The 21,384-nt window shown below is 41.0% G+C and overlaps 1 protein-coding gene and 1 pseudogene across 1 annotated transcript; one reads left to right on the forward strand and one right to left on the reverse strand.

Moving 5' to 3' along the window:
* LOC139666898 (myoferlin-like) overlaps nucleotides 1–15,559 on the forward strand; it is a 35,644-nt pseudogene extending 20,085 nt beyond the window's left edge.
* On the reverse strand, nucleotides 15,520–21,362 carry LOC139666900 (alanyl-tRNA editing protein Aarsd1-like). Its single transcript, XM_071546240.1, has 12 exons — nucleotides 21,252–21,362; nucleotides 20,549–20,677; nucleotides 20,266–20,425; nucleotides 19,339–19,396; nucleotides 19,085–19,241; nucleotides 18,198–18,314; nucleotides 17,518–17,648; nucleotides 17,339–17,405; nucleotides 16,531–16,622; nucleotides 16,252–16,306; nucleotides 16,072–16,166; nucleotides 15,520–15,976 (listed from the first exon to the last, which is right to left on the reverse strand). The coding sequence occupies exons 1-12, from the start codon at nucleotides 21,288–21,290 to the stop codon at nucleotides 15,838–15,840; spliced, it is 1,239 nt and encodes a 412-aa protein (XP_071402341.1). The 5' UTR covers nucleotides 21,291–21,362; the 3' UTR covers nucleotides 15,520–15,837.
* Nucleotides 21,363–21,384: the final 22 nt, after the last annotated feature.

The following is a 21,384-nucleotide window of genomic DNA, read 5'->3' on the forward strand; positions in this document are numbered from 1 at the left end:
AAAGAGGGAGAGGCAGCAAGTGACAGGAGTGTTCTATTGATTGGTTATCAAGGATATTAAAGTTTAATATAAACAGGTTAATCAGTAGCATGGCTAATAGACAGGTTACTCCCTGCATGTAAACATAGTTATTGTAAAAACATGCAACCCTTCCCTTCTCTCTCACACTGCCCTAACTTCCCATAAGGAAATTCTATTTTCCCCACCTATAATAGACCTTTAGTTGAAGGGCAGCCTCCCTACTCACTACACCACTGTCACACAGAACCTCTACTTAACCTCTTTGGAAAATATGTGTTTCCATATTTCACACACAGATACTATGTCTGCCCCTGTGTTTCAGTCTGTTGACAGAGGCAGACGCAGGACACACTGAATTCATGGACGAGGTGTTCCAAAACGAGACTCGCTTCCCTGGTGGAGAGTGGAAGGCGGCCTCCGAGCCCTTCACCGATGTGGTGAGAGCAACACACTCGCATGCAAATAGAGTGCAGTGTAAACATATCAGACACACACACACAAAGTCTCTCTTTTTCTTTGTCCTTTTCACACGCACATACAGAAATACAGTATAACACACTCATGCTCTCACATACTTTCACATTCGCTCATCTCAGTTACTCATTTACTTATTTTCCCACAATTACCAAACATTAATACCTGCTGTAAGGAACTGGCATGGTGGGTCAGTGATTAGCACTCTTGCCTTACAGTAACAGGGGCCCGGTTTTGATTTCCGGCCCTTTCTTTGTGGAGTTTGCATGTTCTCCCTGTGTTTGCCTGGGTTTAAAATAACCTTACATTTACATTAATTTACATTAATTCACCCCTTAGTTCATGAAAAGGGTGTTATTAATGGAGAAGACCCCATTGAACCCCCTTAAACACCCCCTTCATTTTTGACTGCTTACTTGCTAATATAATGAAAAATTCAGGAAGACAGGAACTTTCCATTAATAACTCATTAATAACCTTGTAAACCATGCACAAAAGAGATAGAAAATCCCTTAATTACTAGTGCCTCTATGAATCAACCCATGAATAAATCCCTTAAAAATGCATGATAGGCTACTAACCCTTACTTTTTTAAAGCTATGGATAATTAATGTTTATATAATGGAGAAATTAAGGACATTTCAGGTATAAAATTAAGGGGTTTGGTTTCATAGACCTATTTGGTGTGTCTCTCTGCCCTCCGCCCAATGTATGAATAGGAATAATCAGGTAAAGAACATGAGTGAATGTGTGCAGCTAACTGAGGTGTTGTTGTTGTACAGAATGGGGAGAAGAGCCAGAGCCCCGGAGAGTTTGACTGTCCTCCAGGGTGGAGCTGGGAGGACGAGTGGACCGTGGACGACAACCGAGCCGTGGATGATCAAGGTCCGGCCGTTCATCTAAACCGCTACAGGCTAGAGCCATAGAAGTCTTTCAAGCAGTTTGTTTCCCAGTTTATCTGGTTAATTTAGAAATGGGGGAGTATGGGATTGAAGTTTATGAAATTTTATCAAATATTTGCAACTCCAGATTTTCCCTGGTTTTCCTGGGTTCCTGATTGACACTCCTCCTTAAAATTCAGTAAATTCACAAGGTAGATTCTCATACAAATAAATTCCCAAATGTTCTTGCATCCAAAACATAATGAGACAATTGTAAATGAATTTTTTTTCCTCCTAAATATTCTCAATATTACTGCTATCTTATCTTATGTGCAAATACTACATTTACATTTACAGTATGTACACTGCATGTGTGTCTATTTCCAAGGGTTGTGGTTGCCATGTCATGTGTTCTTGTGTAACTTAGTAAGCTGTTCAGTCAGTAATTATTGTGTAAAATTGATTTCTGTGTGTGTGTGCTTGTGCTCTGAGTATGCAAATGCATGTCTTCTAATGAGTGTGTCTGTCTTCTTCTGACTGTATTTATGCTTATTGTGTGTGTGTGTGTGTGTGTGTGTGTGCGCACGCGTGTGTCCTCCAGGCTGGGAGTACGGGGTGACCATCCCTCCAGATGACAAGCCTCGGTCCTGGGTTCCTGCGGGAGAAGGTTTACCACGTCCACCGCAGGAGGAGGCTGATCCGGCCTCGCAGGAGAGCTGCGCCCCCTGCTGGAGCCGCTATGGAGGTCCGTACATGGGGCAATATGGCTGTACTGTCGAATACTGTGGCAACATTCATATTTACATGTCGTAAAAAAAAAATGTACAGTTCAATCTCAAGTTTATTGAGGCTGGAGATGCAAGATAAATTTCCAATAAAGATCTAATAGAAATGTTAGATTAGAGACAGATCAAAAAGCATTATTAAATGTTCATCAGATTGTAAGTGGTTTGCTGTGGGCGGAATTTATTTGATAGAAGAATACTGCGTTTTGTGATTTAGATAAGTGAGAGATGCTCAACAGCACATTCATTCATTCATTCAGTTGCTCTGAGTAAAGAGTAAATAGTCATTAACTGGCAGCGCCTTCTGGGTGCATGTTTATCTTTGTCTCACAGAGGCGGGACCACGGTGACCCGGAGGGCTGGGAGTTCTCTTCTCTGATTGGCTGGAAGTTCCACAGGAAGGAGCGTTCATCGGACTCGTTCCGTCGGAGGCGCTGGAGGAGGAAGATGGCGCCAGAGGATCGCCTGGGAGCAGCCGCCATCTTCCAGCTGGAGGGGGCGCTGGTGAGGACAGAATATACCTTTGGCCTGATTTACACTGCTGGCTCAAATATGATTCGTTTTATCTGTAAGACACAAATCTCATATTTTCTATTGCTGTGTAAATGTAGAAAATCTGATGATGACAGTGAAAACATCAGCTCTGTGCCTTGGATGAAAAAACAAAAAATCTAAAATAAGGATGCCAGTGTAGAGTAAATCCAGCTCTATTCTATCCTATAAGAAGCAATGTAAGCAAAGCAAGAGACATAAAAGCAAAGTAAGAACATAAAAGCAACACATAAAAAGGAGGTGAAGAGCAATTAATAAAAGATCATTCCATAAAAGCAAGTCTATAAAAGTGGGTTTTAAGAAATGATTTTAAAATGATACAGATTTAGCCATCTTAATATTCTCAGTATGTTTCAATCTGTAAGAGCCTTGATGACAAAGTCTCGATCACCTCTTGTTTTTAATCTAGACTTTAGAGCAGCCATTACAAAGATCTACTTTACTAGGTAGGTAGAAAATACAACATGAGAGAGAGAGAGAGGGATTAGATGAAGGAATGAGCCGGATCTGAGCCCCATTGAGCCATCATACGTCAAATATTTTCAAATATTTACTCAAGGTATTCAAGCGCATCCGCAGTATCGAGGCCTGTTTTCATTTGGCAGTGTGTGACGCAGGACCCAGTGGTTAAAGCTCCCTGATGTGCTGCTGGTTCTCTCTGCAGGGCGTCGATACAGACGAGAAGGAGAAAGGCTCCAAGGCCGACGCCACCAAGCTGTTTGGTGCCAACACACCCACTGTGTCCTGCTCTTTTGACAGTAAGGCATGCAAACACACAGGGTGGCACACACACACACACACACACACACACACACACACACACGAGTGAATATGCACTACAAGCATGCAGAAATACACACTGTACATGAACAAAAAAAGATAACACATGTTTCAATGGCAAGACAAGGCAAGGCAAGGCAGCTTTATTTGTATTGCACATTTCATACACTGGGGCAATTCAAAGTGCTTTACAAAGTGATAAAAATACAGTAAAGGTAAAAGATTTACAATTAAAAAGTGCAAAAGTACAGACAAGAGATACAAAAGATAAAAGACTTAAAAAGTAAACTAGTGCAGTTCAAATCAATGTGGGTTACTGGAGACGGTATGCAACTGTCATATTGGTATATTTTATTCTTGGGTGATATCCAAAATTTTATATTGCGATGCTGTCCCCCCAAAATATTGTGATATACAATATATATATATTTTTTTCTCTAAATTCCATCAAATTTCTAGGCTATAAATAATAATAATTACTATTATTTATAGCCTGGAATTATAACCTAGAAATTTGATCTTACTGTACAAGCGAAAACAGTGAACGACACATTTTTCACTACAGCTATGATTTTTTTTTTTCTTTTGTTTTGGGGGTGATGCTCAATATTGCAGAAAATATTGCACTATTCGCGAAATGTCGCAATATCAGCACAAATGTATATTTATCTCTTAGACAGATTTCTAAGGTCTGTTTTTTCTCTCGGGTCGTATATTTGGTATATTTGTCGGTTAGACATGTTTCTAAAGTCAGTTTTTTCTCTCTAGGGTCGTATATCTACCATCTCCGTGTCTATGTGTATCAGGCGAGGAACATGATGTCTATGGACAAAGACAGCTTTTCTGGTAAGATGTTATTTTGTGGTCAAATACTTGATCAAGACTGCCGATGGTTTCAGAATTTCACCATTCAGATGAGATGATAATATTGGAGATAAGTGACATTGCATGAAATTGTTGTTTGCTCTGGATGGGAAAACAACAAACTTAAACTTGTGAACCATCTGTTTTTCTGCCACAGATCCATATGCGCACATCTCCTTCCTGCATGTCAGTAAGACGACAGAGAGGCTGCGAGCGACGCTGAATCCAACCTGGGACCAGACTCTGATTTTCAATGATGTGGAGATTTACGGAGACCCCCAGAACCTCGCACACGACCCGCCTGATGTTGTCCTGGAGTTCTACGACAGCGACCAAGTGGTAGGTTGTGGCAAATATACCTGGAGAGGCAGTATGACCAAATTACGTTGTTTGAGTGCTTAATGAAGTCTGCTTTGAAATATTTCATTGTGGCCTCACTTTATAGATAATTGCTATATATGAAAAAAGCAAAATGACTGCAGTGTTTCTATAATTTATCTCAAAACAAATATCTGTAATTGGGGTAATTTGAAAGTTTACTACTGGAATAAATTTATCAGAGAATATCCCTAATACAGGCGGAAAATGTCCATTGGAAACTCAATTGGTCCTCAAGTTTATTATACTAATTTCCTCCTAGTTGCACCTAAACTTGACCCTGTCTTGTTTAAAAAAAACAATTTTGCTTGGCTCTTATTTCTTTACCTACCACTTCTCTATTTCAGATGAATATTCTGGGGACACGGGAATATTTGCACTATCACTATCATTTTAATTTTCTCCAGATGAGAGTATCAGCTAAAGCTTTAAGATGTAAATGCAAAATGTAATTCTGTGCCCAGGGGAAGGACGAGCTGCTGGGCCGGAGCGTTTGCACCCCGCTGGTGAAGCTGAACCCGGGCATGGAGGAGACGCCTAAGCTGCTGTGGCACCCCATCATCCAGAGAGGCCGGAGGGCAGGAGATGCACTGGTGGCTGCTGAGCTCATCCTTAAAGACAAGGTTTGCCCCAGTAGTAAAGGATGGGAGGATACTTTTTATTATATAATTTGTAAGATGGCAAGGGAAGGAGAGAGACCAGAGGGCAGATGAGGCATTGTGGTAAGGCTAAGGCTAGTCAAGGTAGTCAAGACCACATTAGTCGACTCCCAAGTTAGGACCGAGACCAGAGCATATCGAGTCCTATTCAAGACCAAGAGCAAAATAGGCAATAAACAGTGTGCATGTCTTTCCAAATGCAAAAATAATGATTGAGGAGTTTCTTAAGGATGAACAAAGATGTAGATCTATCTGTAAATCCACTCTGTGCTATACCATTCAACAACTAATCAATGTATAGAAATTGCATACTCAATGCATAGAAGTTTGAGGACCATGGCTGAAAACAGGTTGAAATCCCTGAAATTGTTGGGGAAGAAAAAAACTAATAAAATTTAAATAAAATAACCCTTTTTTGCATAAGCAGGAAAATGTTGAGTCAAGATTGGGCACAATACTCTAAACGTCTAATGTCGACTTTATTGATGTCTAAAACATCAACAAAGTTGTCTTGAGACCAAACCACTAAGCCCGAGACTCAAGTACTACAGCCCCAGATAATATTATTTTACAGGGTCAGTGTTGTGAAGAGCAGAGGATAACAATGATAGGTATTGCTTGAGAAAGAGAGAATGATGGTAGTAATTGACAAAAAGAGAGCAGAGAGAGCAGGAGAGGCATTTTTTCAGCTGCTCTTGTGTAATTAAATTTAAATTGACTTGGGGGGGGGGGGGGGAGTTAAATATGGATGTAAACCATACCCTCCTATCCTTCTGTCTGTCTTCCCCTCTTTCTAGTCAGGTGAGTCAGATCTTCCCCTGGTTCCCCCAAAGAGAGCAGAGAACCTCTACATGGTTCCTCAGGGCATTCGGCCCGTGGTGCAGCTCACTGCTGTGGAGGTAACACACAGTCACACTCACACACACTGTGCCTCTGAACTGATATCCATATGTTTCTCACACCTCATCTGTGTGTGTGTGTGTGTGTGTGTGTGTCCAGATCCTAGCATGGGGTCTGCGGAACATGAAGCCCTACCAGCTGGCCTCAGTGTCTTCTCCCAGCCTGGTGGTGGAGTGCGGGGGGCAGAGGGTGGAGTCGGCCGTCATCAAGAACATGAAGAAGAGCCCCAACTTCCCCGGCTCTGTCCTCTTTATCAAAGTGGTAATATATGGGAGGGGCTGGGCGCGAGTGTGTGTGTGTGTGTGTGTGTGTGTGTGTGTGTGTGTGTGTGTGTGCAAGACAGAGCCGGAAAGAGAGAGGACTTCTGATGACAGTCATCAATCTTAAGAGCATTGAGGTGGTAATCTGCAAGATGCTCATTTTTTTTTATTATTTTTTTTTTTTTATTTTGCCGCTCATCACTGTGGTGTTTCTGCACTGCACTTCCCAGAGATCACCTGTCAATCAAACAGTGTGGGCGGGACTGTAACGTCTTTTTCCTTGGATTTTCTGTTGATGAAGTTTGAGTTTCTGTAGGCAAAACGGACATTTATGTGCAAATGTTGCAGATTATTACTTAAAAGAATCATTTCCATGTTCTCTTTCTCAGTCAATTCAAACATGTATATCTAATTTTTTCTGCCAATCTCTCAATCTCCAGCTCCTTCCCAAGGATGAGATGTACACGCCTCCCATCGTGCTGAAGGTGATCGACCACCGGCCGTTTGGCAGGAAGCCGGTGGTGGGTCAGTGCACCATCACTTCTCTGGAGGAGTTCAGATGTGACCCGTACGTCATCACCGCGGAGGGAGCCATGGCTTCCAAAAGTAAGGACAAAAACCAGCTCACATGAACACACACACACACACACACACACACACACACACACACACACACACAATGGTCTTGTTCTCATGTTGTCTTCCCCACATTAACAGTGTCTCTGATGATGGCTTCCCCTATCCAGCATGTCTCTATTGACATGGGTGAGACCAGACCGCTGCTGGAAGCTCAGGTAAAGTCTTCTAAATGACTAATTCCTCATCTAGATCATAACTAGTAACTATATTTGTCTAAAAAATTAAATGAAGTTACCTGTCTTGCACTAAGAACGGCAGAATTTGACTCTCTGGTCAAATTTGACATACTTTGTTACTCTGGCTTGCAGTTTATGTACACTATGTCAACTGCTGTCAACAAAATGGCATCCTCTACCTCCCACTTTGTATGTATGATTACTTATTATAGCTTTCTAATTCACAAGGCTGGGCACCAATGACACCCGAGGGCTCACTAATGAACACTAATGAAAATATCCACTCCCAATAAACAAAAGATTGCTTGATTCACAGCGCTATGACCGCTCCACAACGGCTTCATATCACAGCCACTGTGATTGTTATTAATACACTTAACAATTTATTAATTCACCTGGAAATTGTCACCGCCACCGTGATTGTTTTAAATTTACTTTGCAATTTCACAGATTTGTTGTCAATCATGAAAATGCAGCTGGGGTCTCTTTATCAACCTATAGTTCACCAGATTTTCTGTTTCACTGTCTTTCTGATAATATTAACTTATATGTGCATTTGTATTTATGCTATTGCTCCATGTTTGTGATAATTACTTGTGACTTCTTATGTTTTGTATCACAACGCATCTTCCCTCTCCAAAGCAGGCAGAGAAGGTGAGAATTAATAAAAAATGTGACATAAAAATTCAATTATCATATATCAAATGCAACAATTGAAAGAACTGTGTGTATGAAGATCAAAATTATGCGATTCAATCATTATAGGAAAAAGAGACGGTTGACTGGTGGAGTAAATTCTACGCTTCCATCGGAGACCAGGAGAAATGTGGTCCTTACCTCAAGAAAGGATATGACACCCTGAAGGTGAGTTAGCTTTGTTTTAAATTAAATTCTGATCGCCATACACACGTTGTCCAAAATGTTTCCATGTTTTATCAGGATTAGATGTTGCAAACTGTGCGAGAAGCCTCTCTCTCTGCAGCTGTGCATGACTTGAATATATTCTCAGGTGTATGACAATGAACTGGAGGATATCCCAGAATTCCAAGGGCTGACCGACTTCTGCAGCACCTTCAAACTGCAGCGAGGCAAGAACGAAAACGGGGACGATGACCCCACTGTGGTCGGAGAGTTCAAGGTAAAGTTTCACCCCTCCCCTCAAAGCACTATCGTTTGATTAGACGCTATCAAACATATAGATGTTTAATATTTTCATAAATCTAACATTCCATTTGTTGACATGGAAACAACAGGTGTTATTTGATACTTCATATTTGTTTGCATATAATATACTTTATTCAGACAGGAGGAATTACCGAATAGGTGATAAAGCCTTGAAATGAGCTGAATCTTCTCGGCTTGCACCCAGGCCCAGTTCTTAAGTCCAATCCGCTCTGCACAAAACACTCAAGTTAAAAAAAAAAAAACCTGGTGTGTGTGTGTGTGTGTGTGTGTGTGTGCAGGGTTCATTCAAGGTGTACCCTCTGCCGGACGACCCGGGCGTCACCCCTCCTCCCCGTCAGTTCAGAGAGCTGCCGGAGAGCGGGCCTCAGGCGTGTCTGGTCAGGATTTACGTGGTCCGGGCTTTAGACCTGCAGCCCAAAGACAACAACGGCAGGGTGAGGAGCGCACACATGGCTATATACCAGAAATAAAGCCAGCATTATCCACACACAGAGAGCAACCAACAGGTTTGGTTTGAACTTTTGTTCTCTCTCTCTCCCCCTCACAGTGTGATCCGTACATAAAGATATCACTGGGAAAGAATACGATTGAAGACAGAGACCATTACATACCCAACACCACCAACCCTGTGTTTGGAAGGTATGTACTCTTAATGAATTAATTAATGAATGAATGAATGAAATGCAGACCATACCATCTTTTAAAGGAAAAATCCACCCCTAAAACACTTAACATTTCTGTCCTATTTTGTTGTTTGGTGGTGTATTGTTATTATTCCTTCAGATAACTGGCCAAACGTAGACAACGTGACGTTACAATGAGATATTTCCAGCGCAGTTACAAAGAGAAAACCTTTTTTCTCGCAAGAAAAAGAGTGCTTCATAGTCACTACAAATAATTTATAAATTTTTTATACAATTTTATTTAGTCTTTAATTGATTTAATAACTGTCTGGCCCGAAGACAATCTACCTGTACCCTGATAGTGTACAGCTTGCATAAAGATATAAAAAAGGTAAATGTTTCACTTTTTCTAATTATAAGATGACTCCAGGAGAAGTCATCGAATTTCATGCAGAGTTTAATAGCAGTTTTCACTGCTGTTAAACTCAGAAACGGGTCATTTTTGACCCGAGGACAACACTATGATAAGATAACAGGGAACACATAGTTACCATCACACTCTTCAAACGCTCTTCTTTTTGTCTTGTTTAGGATGTTTGAGATGACGTGTTTCCTGCCTCAGGACAAGGACCTGAAGATCTCTGTATACGACTACGATCTTCTGAGCCGTGACGAGAAAGTCGGCGAGACGGTGATCGACCTGGAGAACCGCTTCTTGTCCCGATACAACTCCTACTGCGGCCTGCCGCAAACCTACTGCATGTGAGGAAACAAACTGGGGGCGGGACGTTTTAAGACTGAGGAAAAAATGTGTTGGAGTGGTGAAGAAATATGCAGAAATAATCCTGGAAAAAAACTGTCAGAATCCATATTTTTTAGTTATTCCATTACTAATGGCACTTTAGACGTTAAAAGTTATGTTTCAGCATTTGGGCTTTCTTCAGCATTCTTTTTCAGAAATATTGTCATTGGTCAAAGTGCATCATTGCTCACAATTTCTCACAATTTTGGATTATAGCAGACTGCATTTGGACTATGTTGGTCCTCCTGCATGCCCTTGTTCCCATTGCCAGTTTTAAGATTTTATTGATTCATTCCCCTATGTCAGATTTAACTGGATAGTTAAAATGAAAGAGAGAAAATCTGGCTCCTCTTCATCTGCCAGACTAATTATTTAGAAGAGTTTGCTAATCTCACCACTAATCAAACAGCCTCAAACTATGAAAAAAAACAAATCTCTGCCAAAAAAAAGGTGAAAGAAATCTGATTTTAAATCCAGAGATGTGTCTTCATTGCTCTTAGTTCTGGTATCAACCAGTGGCGGGACCAGATGAAGCCGTCTCAGATCCTGGAGAACCTGGCCCGTCTGAAAGGCCTGTCCAAACCCAGGACCGAGGACAACGGCACCTCACTCACCTTCAACGGCAAAGACTACACACTGGCTCAGTTTGGTAAAGTCAATGGGATTATTATAAAACCCTTCTCAAAACTCTCATTTACAATTAGAGGGACACAAGATAATCTATGACTTCTATTGGCAATTAAGGATTTTCAAAGCAAGAAATTTCAGCGCCTAGCGAAGTAATCATTGAGTTATTGGTATTGATCAACAACCCTATCAAACCTTCACTGATATATTATGGTCATTTTGTGCTATGGGACGGTAAAAATCATACTTATTACACCTTTTAAATGTAATAATAAGATACTGATCATGACTGATTTGAATAAAACAATGATTATTCATTCTGACGGTTGTTTCTAACAGCACACAGTTCAGAATAATGTGCTATGGTATAACTGAGGTCTAATTAAGGTGTACATGTACCATCTTTTCACACCCAGAGGGCAACAAGGAGGTCCATCAGCACTTGGGTCCGGCCCGAGAACGAATCAGTCTGCACGTGCTCAGAACACACGGACTGGTCCCAGAACATGTGGAGACCAGGACCCTTTACAGCAGCTTCCAGCCCACACTCTCACAGGTTAGAGGTCATGACTCACACACGGACACACACACACACACACACACACACATAACGTCTGTACATCGCATGTCCACATCCGCCTTGACTGAGCTACTGTCTGCTGTGTAACCTCTACATTGTCTCCATTTAGGGAAGTCTCCAGATGTGGGTGGATGTTTTCCCCAAAAGCATCGGCGTGCCTGGACCTCCCTCTGACATCACACCACGCAAGGCCAAGCAGTATGTGCCGAGTCGCTCTTCAGTGCTTCACATGAACCCGTCACTTCGAATGCCACCAAATCAACTAAATCCTGTCTTGACTTTTCAGGTATCTGCTGCGCGCCGTCATCTGGAACACCACAGACGTGACTCTGGATGAGACCAGCATCACTGGAGAACACATGAGTGACATCTATGTCAAAGGGTATGATGAACACACAGCACATTCACATCATGTGACAGGGTGGATTTCTATACATTTTCTATAGCTATGAATATGTATATGGCTTTGTTCACAGTTGGATGCTGTTGCAACTTGACTTGAGGCTCCTTTCTTGGCCTTAAAAATGAGATTTTAAATTCAGTGGGACTACCTGGTTTCCCAAAAGCTTCGATCTGGCCTAACATTATTTTAGTTTCATTGTAAGCCAAGTTAATGACCGATTCAGTGTTTATACCTTTTTTTTCCCCTATATGGACTTTCTCATCTGTAACTAGTTCAGAATGCAGCAACTAAGAGGAAAGAAAATATAAATCTCTTATTTTAGCTGTCTTACATTGGTGTCTTGGCGCTTTTAGAATTGATTTTAAAGACGTTATTGATTACTTTTAAGGGCAAAACTTGGTTTGGCTTCAGCTTATTTTGGACCCTTTGGGGTGCTGTGCCCTGGACCATCTTTGAATCGTAGAATGATCAAACCTGTTATTCCCTCTGCCAGCTGGATGCCAGGTATGGAGCAGAACAAGCAGAAGACCGATGTCCACTACAGGTCTCTGGACGGAGACGGCAACTTCAACTGGAGGTTCGTCTTTGACTTCGACTACCTGCCTGCCGAACAGCTCTGCCTGGTCTCGAAGAAGGTGAGTCTTGGCTGGACTGGGTTTCCCACAAGCGATGAGAAGCTCTGCAGTCATCTTCTATTATCTTCTGTTAGCGTAAAACAGAGATGAAACATTCAGAAATACTTCCAGACAATAAACATATAATCATTGTGTATATACATTATGCAGTGTTAGGTTCCCTGCATGCCTCTGTAAACATCCACTATTATACTAGGAGAAACTTAGCATTAAAGCCATCCACATAATGATCAACTGGAAATAAATGAGAGGCCAGTACTGTGTAAATTACATCTAAAACCTATTGTTTTCATATATTCTCTCTTCAACAGGAGCACTTCTGGAGTCTTGACAAAACGGAGTTCAGGATTCCCCCCAAGCTGATTGTACAAATATGGGATAATGACAAGTTCTCATTGGATGATTACTTAGGTGAGAGACTTAATTTAAAGGTCAACCAAGCACACTTAACTAGCTTCAAGTATTTTATTTACCTACCTGAGCTGCACACATTTCCACACCAATACAAAAAGCATCATATTCCAACTCTAAACTGTGCCAACGTTCCTACAATGTCTTGATAAGCACTCGGCTGCAAATTGGTTCTGACTAATCTGTTATTTCTACACATCCCAGGCACCTTGGAGCTGGATTTGCGTAACCTGGTACCTCCTGCCAAGACCCCAGAGAAGTGCAGCCTGGACATGATGGACGTTCTGGACATGGGAGCGCCACACAAGTCGGAGCACGCCAAGTCTCTGTTTGCCCAGCAGTCAGTCAGAGGCTGGTGGCCCTGTGCCATCGAGCAGGATGGGAAGAAGGTCCTGGGCGTAAGTGTGGATAAGAGATTCTTTTTTTTTTTTTTTTTTTTTGGTTTGGCTTGTTCAGACCTGTACTGCTGAACAAATGATCAAATGCCACAAGGCAGGATGGTAAGAAGGTCCTGGGCGTAAGTGTGGATAAGACATTATTGCTTTTGTTTTTTTGTTTTTTTTGGTTTGGCTTGTTCAAACCTGTACTGCTGAACAAATGAACAAATGTCACAAAGCAGGATAGGAAGAAAATAAAGGCTGTTCGAAACCTGAAGAGAGGTGATTTTTACAGTAGCAAAATTGCTTCCTTACTTTAGTAGTTTTTCCAAAACCATCATAACACATCCAAATTGTTGTGCATATGATCTAGTATATGATGTATAGCATGTATATGATGTAGTAAAATGATGTATATGAAGTATTTATATGACCTTTTATAGGATGTGTATATACAGTATATGAAGTACATATATGTATGATGTAAAGCCCTTTGAGACTTGACTGTGATTAAGGGCTATATAAATATACTAAACTAAATTTAAATGTGTGTGTATGTATTATGCCTTGTTGTCCTGTCTATATAGGGGAAGGTGGAGATGACACTAGAGATCGTAAGTGAAAAAGATGCAGATGAGAAACCTGCTGGGAAAGGAAGAGACGAACCCAACATGAACCCAAAACTGGACCCTCCCAAGTAAGAAAGCTCCATGCAAACACACACATTCACACACTTTCATCCAGTGAAATGTCTGTGAAACATGTTTTGTATTATGCAAATTTGACCTCTGAAAGCTTTATCCCACGCATATTGCTCTTCCATTAGTTGGGAGATCAATATGGAAAAACATGACATTTTACACACACAGTTAACACATCTAAATGTAAATGTCTAACCAACCTTCTCCCTTTCCTTTACCAACAGACGTCCAGACACCTCCTTCTTTTGGTTCACCAACCCCTGCAAGACCATGAAGTTCATTGTGTGGCGAAGGTTCAGGTGCCTCTTCATCGGACTCATCATTCTGTTCATAGTGCTCCTCTTCCTCGCCATCCTGCTGTACTCTTTGCCGGTAAGGACAGGCGGGAGGGGGACAGTGGAACTTCATATCTCAGATCAGGCCAATCTAAATAAGAAGCATCTACACTACCAGCCAAAAGTTTGGACACACCATATTCTTCTATTTTTTTCCACATTTGAGGATAATAGTCAAGACATAAAAACTATGAAATGACACAATTGGAATTATGCGGTGACCAAAAAAGTGTTAAACAAATCAAAACTATCTTATATTTTAGATTCTTTAAAGTAGCCGCCCTTTGCCTTGATGGAAAGGAAAAGGCTTTGGAAAGAAGTTCATACCTAGGCATCAACTTCACTATTTAAACTTGTCCAAGAAACACATTTCAAGCATTTAAGCATAAGCCTTTAGATCAAAATGGCTTTAAGATAATGAAAAACATAGTACATTCAATCAGGTGTGTCCAAACACTGGTAGTGTATGCATCTACATGCCAAAAACACAATTTACAGCCTAAATTGTTGTTCAAATGCATCAGTTTGTGCACTTACAGATAAATGATTATTGTTCTCTTTTGCTTATTCCAGAACTACATCTCAATGAAGATTGTGAAGCCACTACGATAACTCTTCAATGGTGAGAAGCAATGGAACTAAAAACAATTCATAACATCCACAAAACCACTCCAACTGGACGACTACTGCCAAACCACCTGAATAAGGACTTTGTTTACTGCCTGTAGTATTTTTGGACAAGGCTTCACTGACTGGAAAGGGTGGAGTGGGGAGAGGGGGGGGGGGGGCTTGCACTTTTGCACTACATGAAATTTACCTTGCTTTATCTTGTACACTCTTTCCACACCGCTAAACTGTGATAGAGTTGTGAGTACAGCAATAAATTACCAACTGTATGTCAGTGATTTGTCTTTCCAAATCTCCAGTTAAGTTAGTTTATCAGCAATCATATTAAAAGAGCCGATCTTTTGTGTTACATTTTCACAGATCTTTTATATGGAACATATTAAACTTCACTCAACGGATGCTTACTTCCCTTTGATGATATAGTACCAAATGTTTATAAAATACATGTTTATGTGTAATCTGTTAATCAACAGGGAACTATACGAGTAGCAGGAGCCTGAATGATTTCCGATTTTCTCTTTTATCCAATTTTCTTCAGCAGTTAGAATTATCTTTTCATTGTCTGTGCCTTCTTTGCTGACTGAGGTCCTATGCTGTCCTTCTGAGCATTATACATGACTTTCTCTGGATCATTTCAGGTCACCAAATTTAATTCAAGGACAAGCTGGAAAACTATCTGCTGGCAAAGTGAATGAGAAACACTCTCTGCCCCTATCAGCAAGAACTGCCAAGGTGCCCTTGAGCAAGGCACTTAATACAACAGCTCCAGGTGCTCAACTGTATGAATGTAAAACAGGATGTTGCTCGAAAAAATTGTTTTAAATAAAGGTCTGACCACAGAAAATATAAGATTTCTTGTATTTTAAATGACTAAAATCAGTACATGAAATTTAAGTTACATTCACATATGTACAGTACATGTTGTATTGTGCAGAAGTCTAAATATATTTTCATGACATTAAACAAACTTTCCACATGGTTGACATCTTTCTGTACATGTGTGTGCTAAAACGGAACATTTAGGGTTCATCACAAAACGTAGGACGGATATTTATCACTCAGGCAGTGAGGTAAGGTAGCCATGTTCGCTTCCAATTGTATTGTTTCCGCTTGATATAAAATATTCCTACAGCTTGTTGAACGTATTTAGCCGCCGCTGAGTTCATTCTTCCTCTGCAGCGTGATGTTTGCAGTGCTGCTGCAGCAGAGCCTCCAGCTCCGCTCTCCGTGCCAGGCTGTTGGCTTTGCCCTGGAAACGTCCGTTCTTTCCCGCTCCCTTCCCCTGGAGCATCTCTAGCACCCTGCAGAGGACACAATTACATAGTTACAAACCTACATTAAATATTACAGATGATATACTGTAGTTTGATTAAGTATATAGTGTTGTCTATCTTACTGTGGTCCCATCTCTGTCACCGGTCCGCTGGGTCCGGCCAGTAGAAACAAGCCCGGCCCCTTCTCCTCGCCAACAGTCAGGAAAACCAACGTTTCCTAAAAGCAGACAATAAGAGGTTGGGCTTGGCAAAAAGGTTTTATAGATAATACTCATAACTAGGCAGTTATTTTATCATCTTACCTCTGTGCCTATTTCATTGGCAATGATATTCATGAACTCATTGTCACCCTCTTTTCTGTAGGGAGAAGGAAAAAAATGAACATAATTTTCTTTCCAAAACAAATTGGGATGCTGTAGTTTTGTACTCTAAACAAGCCTAGGTGTCTCTAATGATGGCTGGGCCGGTGTATCAGCCACACCTCCATGCCTGTGCACTTCAAAATGTTTAACATCAGGGAAATGCATGGAGCTGTAGCTACAGTATGGCCCAGGCCATCAACTTCAAGAAGAGTCTCTCACTTGTGCAAGCTGAAGAAGTTGCCTCTCTGTGGGTTGGTCTTGAAGTTCTGGGCAATGAGGACGGCCATGTCTCGCAGCAGGCTCAGGTTACTCTGCCAAAGGAAGGCATTTTTATGACGGTTAGGATGAAGTGTAAAACCTGGATTACGCATAATCTGTATGTTGAAGTCAGCTAGATCCTGTGGTTCAAATTTACTGAGGTGAAACTGATTAGACATGGCTATCAATGCTAGTCTTCTTACAACTACTACTTGTTGCAACTCGGCTTCAGTGATAAAGTGTTTCCATTATAAAACTTCACAGAGAGCAAATAAAATGGCACATCATTCATTTTGGTATGTGCGTTCATAATCAACACATAAGTAAATTAAACTGCACTTCAATGCAACAGAAACACATTCTCCATTTAAAAAGAGGCATTAAGTAATTGATGCCCTCTATTGGCCACCAGTGGGAACTGCAAAAAACATTGATAGACTTATCTCCTCCACAAGTCTCTGGCACAAAACAGAGAGAATATTGGCCGGAAAGTGAGTTTTGAAAGCCAATGATCTCAACACCTGGTGAACTACCCATTGAGTCATTGGTATTGATCAATAACCCTGTCAAAACCCTCACATACTGTATATGGTCATTTTGTGCTGTGGGGCAGTAAAAATGATATGTAATGCCTCTTTAAATGAATGCGCTTCAAATCAGAGACCAACCCATTCAGCTCATTAACTGTGATTCCAGCCTAAACCAAGACTACTGCATGTAAACTCATCACAGTGAAGACCTTGACAGTGACAGAGGTATATTTGCTTACTTTCTGTAGCAGCTTGACAGACTTCTGGATCTTGTCTACTGCCTCAACGTGCTCATCAGCTCCAGTCCTGTTGAACGATGACAAGCAAAGCGTCTCTCAGTTCAAGATTTCTGAATAGAATACGTTTTCAAATCACACAGTCGGGATTCTGATCATTCGGAGACGTGTTAAGAACTAACTTCAGAAGAGAGACCAGCGACCGCTCTGTGCTGTAGCTTTTCTCAGCGTACTTCAGTAGTCTGTTCCCTGTCAGGAAGATCAGGTTGGTTTTGTTCTTCTTTCCTTTCTCAGTCCCCAGTAGCTTTATTACCTAAAATAGAGTTGATTAAATATGGCTGAAAAATCATCATCATTCAGAATCATTTGAAAGTCACTGAACACGGAGTGATCTAAAACTGCTGATAAACATTTCTACTCATATTTTTTACTATCAATGTTGATTTTCCATCTTAAATTCAGGCTTCCTGCACAGTTTCCATTATATATTTTCCAGATTGTCATTTTTTGACTGGATTTGAAGATTTTTGTCAGTGGTCAAAATGATGTATTCTGTTAGTTGCTGGGCAGTATGGCTGTCAACGAAGCCATACACTAAAAACAATGACTAATACAAAGTAATAAATGAAAATTATTCTTCACAACAACAATATTACTATGTGTGAAATGACACAATATGAAATGTGTATCGGGACTGAACAGCAGATGTTTCCCTATACTTTTTCATTATGTGTGTGTGAATTCAAAACTTTTCAAAACAATTTCCATACATTTCCAAACTTCCTAGTCTTGTAGGAACCATGTAAGTGACATATGTGTGTGTGTGTGTGTGTGTGTGTGTGTGTGTGGTCTGGAGTTCCACCTGTAAGTGACTGAGGTTAGACACGTGTGTTCCACAGCACATGTTGGCATCAACTCCCTCGATATCAATTATCCGAATGGGTCCTGCATGGTCATCTGGCAGCCCTCGGCTCCTCACCTGGTTCACACACACAATCCATTCAACACACTGTACATGTAGCAACTTAATATATTCATGGTCAAGTTAATAGATTCAAAAGCAGATGTTAAAATAGCATCATAACCTTAGAAATCTGAGTCATAGACAGTACAGCGTGAGGATCATTTTTTTGCTCTGCACCAAGTGTGACCAAGATAACTTCGCTCGAGTCCCAAGTCAGTGTCAAGTCTTGAGGCACAAGTCTCAAGTCAAGTCCCAAGTCCAAATGTAGATTACCAAGTCAAGTCCAAATCAAGTCCATGTCATTAATGTCTCAGAACAAATCAAGACTCCACTATTAATTTAATATCTTAAAGAAAACAAAATATCCAGGACTTTTCAATACAGTATTGTTTTAATAGGATACAAACTTGGTAAGAGCATCAGGAGTTTGATTTCTATAATCAGTTTCAACTTCAATAAATTCAATCATTCCATACAAATTAGAAAACAAAATTTAAATACAGTTTTCTGGTGGAACAAATCTCATCACTTTCAATCTAAGTCATTTACACAAACGTAAGATCTTCTGTCAAGACTTAAGAAACCTTTTCAAGTCATCAAAGTACAAGTCAAAGTCAAGTCCCAAGTCACCAGAATCCAAATCAAGTCAACTCTCAAGTATTCTCTTCATGTATCAAGTCAAGTCTCAAGCAATTAAAATTGTGACTTGAGTCTAACTCGAGTCCAAGTCGTGTGACTCGAGTCTCCACCTCTGCCTATTGTATGTATAACATCTGTATACACACCTTTTCCACAGCAGGATCGTCTATAGAGAGAAGCTGTACAGTGACAGGAACATGCGCTCTGATCTTCTCGTTCACGGCGTCCTCCAGCTCCTGGAGCTGGGCGGGCTTCACACAGGGAGTGTCCAGCTCTATGGTGCTTCTCTGACGCCCCAAGTCCCTGCAGAGAGAGAAAATCACAAGTCTTTATAGTGACTGAGGAAGGGGAAATCATTTCAGTCAGGTGAAAGTGTTAACTCCGTGGTAAGGGGATTTACCAGGATGTGGTCTTGTATCCAAACATCGTATCTGCCAAGGCTGTGATCAGATGTTGACCTAAGAGTTAAGAAGAGAATAATCATAGGTTACATCAAGTGCGTGATAACGGCCGAAACAACAGTTTTTTAAGTGCGATACATGTGATGTAGATGTGCTGATGGTCAGAAAACATTTGAGCATTAATAGCTCTATATAGGAAACATGTAGGGCTGGGCGATAATTCAATATTGTTGTTTATTGTCGTTCAGTGGAATCATATCGTCATGATATGGTGATTTTGGGATATCAAGGCGGTGATTCAGCAGAGGTCGAGGCACATCCCATGGTTTTTGTCACAGGTGCTTGGCTTTGGATAACAACTAAAGAAATACAAAAGAACCCGCACACCCTATCTTGCTTGTAGCACTAGAGTGATTTACTATGCTTTGTGCAGCAATTACCTGCAACTGCTCTGACGAAGGCTGTTTAGCCGATACATACATGAGTCATATCGTGATATCGAAAAAAACTCCTTATGATTATCGTGATATTGATTTCAGCCATATCACCCAGCCCTAGACACAGGTCGCCTCAAACTGAACACACACACACTAGCGCTGCAACTAACGATTATTATAAATATCTATTAAACCAGAGCCCATTAAGTGATGTCTTAAAATTGCTTACTTAGTCTCACCAGCAGCCAAAAAAACCCCCAACATATAAATTTTATAATTATATGAAACTGAGAACAGCTACAACTACCAAATGCTAATCGTTTCAGCACTAACACACACACACACACACACACACACACACACACACACACACACACACACACACACACACACACACACACACACACACACACACACACACACCTGACCCTGCATTCATGAGTAACCTCCAACATTCAGCTTTGGCTCGCTGCGTTCAGCGGTCCTCACCTGAGTGTTGCTGCATGTGGTCAAACCTCCTCTCCCAGTCCACCTTCAGCTGCACCTCCCGACCCGCCTCCACAGGTGAGCCCACAAAGTGAACAGCGTCAGCACCCTGCCGCGTCACCCGCAACACTGGCACCTCTCCTATCAGCCCATGGTCATCTGGCTGAAGGACGACAAAACAGGACATGAAAACTATGAGAATTAATGTATTTATTTGTCTTTTTTTCAATAACTGGTAGACTTATAGTTAATTAAATACACATAAGAATTTGAAAATCCTACTTACTTGGCCACCTCCCTCAGGAAACAAGATGGTGTCTTGGAGCTTGACGTTGAAACCCTTGACAGTTTGCTTCTTCCCATTGATTTCTTGTTTCAGTTCAGCAGGGCAGCAGGAGACTACAGAGGTGACAAACTAAAAAGGAATAATAATCACTGAAAAGTTGCATCTACCAATAAGAGACAGAGGCTGACATGCAGCTGTTGAAGTGGGTTGAGAAATTAATTTTAAACACTTTATTTGGCTCTGGCTTGTGTACAGAATTAGACCCTGACAGGCCTACTAGGTACATGGGTGAAGTTTACTGCGTTTATTTTAAAGCTTAAGTCACTGAATCTGTCTGTGTCCATAAACAGAAAAGTTAATGATTTTCATAGCATTACTGCCATCTGTAGCTAGCTATAGAGGCTGGTTAACTACATGAATGAGAGTAGAGGTATTAGGCTGTTCTGCTATTGATTTTTGTCATAACTTGCATAATGCATGACACTGGAAAGACACATGCTCTAAACGTATGCCTTAATATAGAGCCTCCTTGCTTAGGTTTCGTAAAAGTGCAAGTACTTAGCCAACTGTGTTACTGGCTGGCATTTGCTAGCACGCTAACCGTTAGCTTGTGCAGAGAAAGAAGCTGTTAATTTACCGTCAGTTATTTTCTCAGGGTTTTAAACAGTTCGAAGTTGACAAACAGTTTGAAACACTTTCATACCTCTTTCATATAGCAGTCCCGTTGACACTGAAAAGCCATTATGGAGTGTTTTGAGTGAAGACCAGTCTTTCTTACTTGCACACCACACTAGCTCATGCAACAACAGCTGTCCATTGGCTTAGTACGGATAGCA

Source organism: Centroberyx affinis, unplaced genomic scaffold (genome assembly GCF_046629955.1).
Source record: "Centroberyx affinis isolate AG114_WGS23_722 - 3 ecotype Tasmania unplaced genomic scaffold, CSIRO-AGI_Caff_v1 ptg005190l_1, whole genome shotgun sequence".
NCBI lineage: Eukaryota > Metazoa > Chordata > Actinopteri > Beryciformes > Berycidae > Centroberyx > Centroberyx affinis.